Here is an 8,686-nt window from a genome sequence, read left to right as displayed (position 1 = left end):
AGATGCCTTCTGTCTTATAATTTTATATTTTTCTCTCAAAATAAAAATGCTCATTTATCCTTGAGTTTATTAAAGGTTTTTAAGATTACTCAATTAGGGTATTATTTTAAAGATGACAGAAAGAGCAGAATAAAATTATTCTACAAGAGTTAGTCATAACTAAGGAGAAGCCAGAAATGATCACAGGAAAACATTTCTCAGGGATAATTAATAACATTACTATGAGTGTGGGAAGCCATATACCACTAGATGATTAGGAAAGGGGCCATTAGCTAAGCCATTGTCTGAAACCCACTGAATCATTGGTCCCTTTGAAAAATGATTGGTCCTTTTTTTCTAAAGATGGGTTTTAAATTTTAAGAGGAATTCCAAGCAGCAGAGCTGATAGAGAAAAAGATCACAGAGCTTGCATGGTTCTAGATTTCTTAGGCCTAGGAGTAAGGTAAGATATCATATCTTTGCTTTCATAATTTTAAGAATCCAAATCAGTAGGATAGACTACCAAGGTCTCCCTAAATACTTGGCAAGGTCAGTGATTTGAACTATGGCAGGAATTTTCCCACAAAAAGAATGAGAGAGTGTAAACACTGGTTACACTACAAGTCAATGCTGCAGTTTAATTTTCCAAAGTGGAAAAATACTAATTCAGTTCATATATGTAATATTTTGTAATATTATTAGACTTTTAAATAGAAATTATCTTATATTGGGCTAGATCTTTATCCTGGTGCTTTTTTGATATTGAATTTCAGACCACTTTCATGATAAAGAGCCAGTTGGTTAATCCCAGTCATGGGTCTCAAATAGCATAAAGAGGATATTCCCTCTGTGTAACCCATTCAGCTACGTTCTATGTCACCAGTGAGTCTTTTGGGCAAGCAAATAATTTTGACTTCTATAAACACCTGCTGTGGGAGAAAAGAAAAAGTTCTGTTGTAAAAATTTATAAATATAAATTTTATTTTTAAATCTTAAACATAAGTATATACTACAAATTTTACCCAATTAATACTCTTCTGGTTGAACCTAATTACTTTCGTCATGACTTTATTTTTATCATGATTTTTAAAGCCAAGTATTACAATTCATTTTCTAGGCATATAATCTGAAAATGAAAATTATAATTTTTCTTGGACTCCTGGGAGCTACATTGTCAGCCCCGGTAAGTGAATTCATAGTACTCTTGATCTTATCATATATACCTATAGCAATCCTTCTTTAACCAGTTCTGTTTTCTTTTGTTTTGTGTTTTTAGCTTATCCCACAGCACCTTCTGTCTGCTAGCAACAGCAATGAGGTTAGTTTAAATAATTAAAACAATTTCCTCCATTTTTATAAGCAAACCCAGTGAGAAGATATAAAAGGTTGCCCTTGATATAGCCTGGATCCCATCTACTAGCTTTTACACATATCTAAACAAATTTCCAACTTTATTTCTGCTATGTATACCAGGCTTCTTCTAAAGTATTACTTTGTCCTTCTTGTTTGATTGCAAGTTCTTCAAAGCCAGATACAATATCTCCTATACACTGTGTTCTAATACACCCAATATGGGTATATATAGCTGTAAAAAAAGTATAAAACAACTAATTGAATCACAGGAAAGGGCTAAAATTATCCAATTTCATACACAATGGGAGTGATGTTGTTAAAGCCCAACTCTGCTTTCATTTCTAACCTGTCTGTATCTACTGTAATTGAATGTAAGCTAGTGGGAAAATGTTCCACTTCTAATAAGAAACCAATCAAGGAGCTCTGACTTTTGCTATATTTACAGTAAGCGTTGTTCTTAATCACTTTAGCCTCCCCAGTAATCTTCTTTTCATATTATTTCTCCTTTTCTAGTTACTTCTGAACCTTAATAATGGTCAACTTTTGCCACTGAGGCTTCAGGTATCTACCTCAAAAGTCAATTTAAGGAAAATATTTGTCTACTGCTCATATCTAATGATATTTTGTAGGAGAATAAAGAAGTATCCTAATCCCATGTCTGAAATCTCAATTTTAACAATTACAAATTTGTCCTATATGTTCGAATTGCCATTTATTTGAAAGTAAAACCTATAATCTAATTAACATTCATTTGTAAAGAACTTGGTATATGCTATATTCTAATTCTCGCAACTATGAGAAAAATTAGCTATTTTACACAAAATCCTATCCAGTTTACCTCTGATGAGGGTGACAAAAACAAGATTTGCAAACAATCTGCTCACTTCAAACTTGTTCTCCTTTATCAACCTCTCTCTGACCCTCATTTCCATGACCATTGAGAATTTACCACTACATGTGTGCCTCATGATTTAGGATGCTGGCTTTTTCATAATGTAGCTCTGAAAATATAGAAACTGTTTAGATATTTCACCTCTTTCTTGCTCAGTACTGAATTTAAATTCCTTTGTGTCCTCTCAGGGGCCCCTTAATTCCTGGATGCCCCACTTCTCCAGCATGCCCCTCCAACAGCAGCAGGCTCCAATCCCAGGACTCCCTCAGATCTCACTGTCAACTCTGGACCAGCTTGTCGGACTGTTCCCAAATGAAATTCCATTCCCAAGACAAGTCAGTTTTGCCCAAGGAGCCCAGACTGGACAGCTGGACCCTTTGCAGCCTCAAACACCATCACAAACCCAACAAGGCCCTAACCCTGTGAGTCATGCTCTTCCATCTTGCTGTCCTAAGGAAAGGGAGCTACACATCGGATGTGAAAGTGAATATGAGCCATTTTTGAAATAAGACAGTAGTCCTATCAAGAATTTGTTATCTCATTGTATGTTTCTACCATTATTGAAAGCACTTCCTTATATTTTCTGATTTTTAACATGAAAGACACCCTTCAAATCAGCTATGCTACAATACAGCCAGAAATAGAGTTAAAACAAGTTTTGAACAAGATAATCAGAAAAATGTTATCTACAAAAGAAAAGACAAGTTGTGGTAACAATAGTTCATACAGTAGATAACCTTTGTTGTGAATGCCTGCTAATGCAGTCGCTGTGGCTGACCCTATGAAAAGCAGCTCCGGGATTTTCAATAACAGTCAAGTCTAACTTTTTACATGCTTCTTCTTGTGCAGGTGATGCCTTACGTATTTCCCTTCAACACGCCTCAAGAACAAGCACAGGTAAATGAGCAGAATTCCACTGTTAATCAAGGGAGCTGCTCCTTACCCACTCTTAAATATTTTCTTTCATTCTCTAGCTCTCCACTAGCAAGGCTGCGAACACCAATTCAGTGGTGCCTGGGCTGGCATTAGTTTGCTGACACTGGAGTCACTTAGCTCCTTCAGAACAGGAAGCTCAGAGTCTCTGGGAACCTTGGATTCTCAGAACATTGCTATGTTGAGAGAAAAGGCGCTCACTAGTCTCAGATCAGGTTCTTTGCATCTGGGGTGCTGGCATTTGGGTACAACTCAAAGCCAGTACCATGGGCTGACTTTGCACAAGCCTAAATTTTGTTTCAGAGGGCAATACATTTATATTGCTAGCTGTCCTACAGCAGGGCTATAAAAGAGCACACTACACCTATTAAACTGACAATATATAATATGATGTAAAGATAAGAAACACTTCCCCATGTTATTTCGCAGTTATAAAATTCTGCTGAAAGTATTTCCAGGTTCTTGCATACAGTTTTCATTTGACCCTATATTATAATTAAATGTTGATGATTTCTCCTAAATAAGAGAATCATTTAAAAATGAATGTAAACTAGTAAAAACACAGTGTTAATATGGAAAATGCTATCAATATTAGGATAATTTAATTTATATTTTCCTGGGTTCAAAGAAGCTGTGCTATACATAGTTTTTGTTGTTTACCAGCAGAGTATTGAGTTTTCATTAAAAGTTATACCACTTTACTCTTCTGTAATTACAATTATGTAGTAATTTTATCTCACCTAACCTCCATTACAAAACAAAACTTACTTCTAGACATTATCTCATCCTATCTCATAAGCATTTAGCTTAGATCTGTGACATACAGAATTACTTCATTTTAAGGATCAGGAAGTTTAGTCTTAATGGGATTAAATTCTGAATCCCAATGAAACTAGTTGAGCTGGAGTACAATTTGCTGCCCTTTTTTAACCACTAGAAAAGTGGCTCTCCACCCTGACTTTACCACAAATTCGCTGATGATAAATTGGAAAATTACAAGTCAGGCCTGGATCCTACCCTAGAGTAATAAATCAAAGCCCCACAGTTAAATGACAAATGAAAAGATTTAACAGGTGATTTTGATTTTTAGTCAAGATTAAGAACTCCTGCACAAAGTACAGATTAGAAGACAAAAAGTGTGGCATATGCTGATCTAATGGAATCTCTTGTCTCCTCCTCTGTTTACAAATAGACACCTCAGTTCTATCCTGTTTACATGTTCCTACCTTGGGAACAACCTCAACAAACAACCACACAGTCACCCCAACAAACAGGACTGCAACAGTTGGAAGAGCAGGTACAAGTATTTGATTTTGAGTGTGTGTGTGTGTGCATTCACACACACCAGGAATTGAACCCAGGCTTCTGTGTGTGCTATGCAAATGCTCTACTAGGAAGCTATACCTCCTACCCTATATGACTAGTTTCATCTGAGAATAGGGCAACTTCCCAAAGGAAATAATAACTGAATATATTTACAGGAAAAAAACTGCATATAATTAGCGCAAATAATTAATGCAAATAATCAACAGCTTGCCCTGGTAGACATAAGTGCTTTCTCATTATAATTACTTGTGTAGACTATCTGGTAATGCTTCAAGTCTATATTTTAAATGAATGAAGTCAGTGAATGGACTCTAATAAGATCAGAAGGCAAAAGCTGAAGCATTTCTAAAAATGAAATTTTCTCACATTTAAAATCTACCAGCATCCATCTTTATAAATTAATTAACATTGAAAATTATAAATCAAACATTGTAGCAGCCATCTTGATGAAAGATGCCTTTAATCAATAGATCCTGAGCCAGTTAGACATCAGTATATTGAATATTGTGAACCTACAATAAATTTTCAGAATTATAATGTAAGTTCACATGGCTCATACATAGCTATCATTCTTTTAGTAAGAATGCAAATGTCTTTTTTAACAGTTTAATCACCACTTTAAAACCTGTCAAAACAATTGATTTGAAAGTGGAAATTATGCTTTATATAACTGGTAATACTAACCCCAATTGTGCTATGTAAGTTTAAGAAGAAAAGGAGTTTTAGCCTTTTAGTGATAGGTTATTCAAAGGATTATTGACAACTTAATAATTAACTTTTATCAACTGAAACATGTAAAGTTTTAAAAATCATTTAATTAATATAAAAGATACATAATTTAAGTAATCTTTTACTAAAAATTCATGACAAAAATCAACAGGGTAAATCAAATGTGTTTTTCTGAAACCTGACAGATGCCATTTTATGCTCAATATGGATACATTCCACAGCCAGCAGAAACTGTGAGTAAATGCATGATTTTCATCTTTGAAAAATCCTTTGCAACTACTTGTTTAATTGCTACTATGGCAATACGTTGTCATATTTATGTCAGTATGTCTTTCAGCCAACGACCGCCAGGAACACTCTAGTTGAACAAAACTGGATTTGTCCACACATTACTGTGAGGAGACCACACAGTGGGGCCGAGGGGTGTCTTCATAGGACCCTCTTAGAATGACTTCTCAGGGCTCTGGGCTGTGTTAGGTGGTTTTAGAGGGAGTTCAGGGGAAGATGGTTTGCTCAGGGTGGGTATTCTCCAGGGCTGGGGACAGTCCTATGACTGATTCTCTTAAGGATTCTCATGTAGAAGCAAGGATAACGGAAAACAGGCAAAAGCTGTGACTGATGTAGAAGCAGCAATCCTAGTAATAGCCAGGGTATGAGGGTGCTTGGTGTTGTTATGACTTGCACAGTGACTTTGCTTTAAACAAGACTATGATGTTGTCTTGTGTTTTTTTCCCATTAAGTTTATGGATACATTTTAGATATAAAGTACAGTTACATTCATTATTACGATCTTGTACCTTTACATGATGTATCTTGGTTCTCATTTTTTTCCCAGTCCCCTGCCCTCCCTTCACCCCCTCCACCCTTCTCTATTTGCAAAGACTTTGCTTCCATTTTTTTTCCTTTTTCTCATATTTTTTCTTTCCCTTCTTACCTTTCCCCTACCCCTGCCACTTCCCCTACTACCCCTGAAAAAAATGTCTTGTTTTTTTAATGCTATCATGTACAGAGACAACCTGCCCCATGTTGGTGTTCTGTAAAACTGGACAACAAGGGCTACAGGGTCAACCAGACAGCAGGGCCAAGCAGGGAATATTCAGAATCAGACCTCCAGAATGAAGGCAGAACTGAGTGTCCACCCATCTCTAAAATCAGGACTTCCTTTTTCTCAAATCTAAACTCCTTTTTGCTTTTAAGAAAACAGTTGAAGAATTAGGAAGCATTTGGCTACTTTGATACATCATTATATCATTAATTTACACTATCTTAAACTTCCTGCTCCCCAGGGTGTACCAGGAGGACATCAGCAATCTGCACTTGACCATCTCCTGGGCAGGGCTCCTGAAACAGTCGCAATGGTAAGATTACTTATAACACCTCACCAGCAGCTGGATGTAAACAGCTGACAAACTGTAGGTTCCTCCACTAATGCTGATTTTAACGTAAACTTCACTTTTATTCTATTAACAATTACTGTTCCTCCTCTAGTAATCTTTTTTAGTCAAGACACAATTCACTTGGTTGTTCAAATATTTATTGAAGATGTCAGATGTTATTCTACACACTCTTGTTTAAAAGCAAATATTAAAAGACAATTATATTTGTGGAACAAATTCATAAACTATTAAAAATAGGTAGGGCCGGGTAGCTCCATGGTTTTGCCACCTGCTGCGCAAGCTCAAGGACCTGAGTTCAATCCCCAGTACCAAAAAATAAGAATAAAAAATAAAAATAAAAATAAAAATAGGTTATGGTCTAGAAAACAAAGATACTCTTGAAAGTAATATTTGCCTTGAATCTCAATCTTACCCCTTTATATTCTTCCCAATTCTGACCTATTTGAACCTATCAGCACTTCATTTACATTCCAATTCTCTATAGCCAGCAGGAGCCATACAATATTTACAAAAAGAAGAGGTGAACTTTCAGCATGACAAAGCAGGAGCGTTTGTGCCTTCCACTTCACCAAAACCCAGCACTTCCAATTTTCTTGCTATGGCTGTAGACCCAACAATTGCCTCAGTGCTTCCAGAAGAAAAGGTAGAGATCATTTTTCTGTAAGAAACTGTTTTCTAATGCAAAATATAAGTTAGTTCTTAACTTACAGGACTGAGTCATGGAGATAATAATACAACTAATGATATAATCAAATATATTGCCTTAACCCTTGATAAGGTGGCCAATAATTATTTTTGATAATCAATTAATCAGACTGTAACTCGATTTTAATTTAATCAGAACTTCTTATGAATGTCCTTTTCTTTCTAGGCCATGACTGACAGCCTAAGAGAACCATAAGATGGTGTCCAATCATTTAGAATTTTTGGTAGGTATTTGCCAAAAGCCATGAGTTAAATGCCCTGAAAAGTCCTAAAAGAAAAATTGGTCTAAAGTACTAATGGGTAATAATTATCAAAGTGATCATGAAGAAACTAGTATTTATATTTACCTAAAAGTGATTATTATAAGACTTTAACAATTTTTAATATCAAAATTAACTTTTAAGAATCATAAATTTGCTATCAGTTCTAACAACACAAACACTATATTAGGTGCATATAAAAGACATTCTATACTCCATGTAGAATCACTTCTCCCAAATCAACATTTTCCTTTTCAAGCTAAACAATGTAACAATGCCAATGCATCTGTGTTAGTTTGAAAATTCCAAATTATAAACAAATCTCATAGTAACAAGACAATTTCAAATTTAATGGCTTTTATAGCAAACAAACTTCAATAATTAATTACCTACCTAAATATACTTGGTTGGCTGTTGAAGCCACCATGGGAGTTTGGTAGAATAGGCCTGGAATGGCTCTAAAAAGTAAAAATACATGTTAAAAAAGCAAATAATTGGACCTGGGGCTGGGGATTTAGCTCGCCCTCGCAACCACAAGGTCCTGAGTTTGATCCCCTGTACCACAAAAGAAAAAAAAAAGAAATGGACCTGAAGGAGAACCTGAAAAAGAAAGGTTTTTGAAATCTCCTTGCTATCTATGAGTCTCTTCTGACCCCTTTCTATGAAAAAGTATATTCAGAATTTTCCAGATAACAATAGTCTAATAAGAAACAGCTGAGAGTGAACAGTATGAGAACTTCTTCAGAAAAGCCTCCTCGCTGATATTATTGTACAATGCAAGTCAATTCAGGTTATTCAATCAGAAATACTAAAGGATTTTAGCACGTTGTGAACTTGGCTCAATGTAAAACAGACACCAATGAAAGTAAACTTCCTATTTCTTTAATACACAATTTAAAAATATCTAGGAAAATATTTCCACAAATCAGTCAAATGGTACTAAAATACTTTATTTTTTTTTTCAGAAAAAAATGGGCAATGCCTTGGATATCATTTTAGACTATTTACTTCCTTAATGCTAATATCAATTCTCTGAAATGTACAAAATGTCTTCACTCTTCTCCTGAATTTACCTATCATTATATTATCCTCTTTAAATTTGTCACAGAAAA

General features: G+C 35.2%; 1 protein-coding gene across 2 annotated transcripts; it reads left to right on the top strand.

Moving 5' to 3' along the window:
* The first annotated feature begins 377 nt into the window (after positions 1–377).
* Positions 378–7,538, top strand: Odam (odontogenic, ameloblast associated). 2 transcript variants are annotated; one of them, XM_004871750.3, is made up of 11 exons: positions 378–442; positions 1,097–1,162; positions 1,256–1,297; positions 1,846–1,893; positions 2,413–2,646; positions 3,074–3,121; positions 4,350–4,454; positions 5,398–5,445; positions 6,499–6,570; positions 7,094–7,252; positions 7,481–7,538. In XM_004871750.3, exons 2-11 carry the CDS (start codon positions 1,112–1,114, stop codon positions 7,508–7,510), a joined length of 837 nt encoding a protein of 278 aa, XP_004871807.1. In that variant the 5' UTR covers positions 378–442; positions 1,097–1,111; the 3' UTR covers positions 7,511–7,538. The 2 variants fall into 2 exon arrangements, with proteins under 2 accessions (XP_004871807.1, XP_087041355.1); XM_087185229.1 differs by lacking the exon at positions 1,846–1,893.
* Positions 7,539–8,686: the final 1,148 nt, after the last annotated feature.

The sequence above is a fragment of the Heterocephalus glaber genome, unplaced genomic scaffold, assembly GCF_053883595.1.
Source record: "Heterocephalus glaber isolate CG9 unplaced genomic scaffold, H.glaber_assembly_v1.0 deba00000281, whole genome shotgun sequence".
NCBI lineage: Eukaryota > Metazoa > Chordata > Mammalia > Rodentia > Bathyergidae > Heterocephalus > Heterocephalus glaber.
This window is presented reverse-complemented; position numbering and strand designations above follow the sequence as displayed.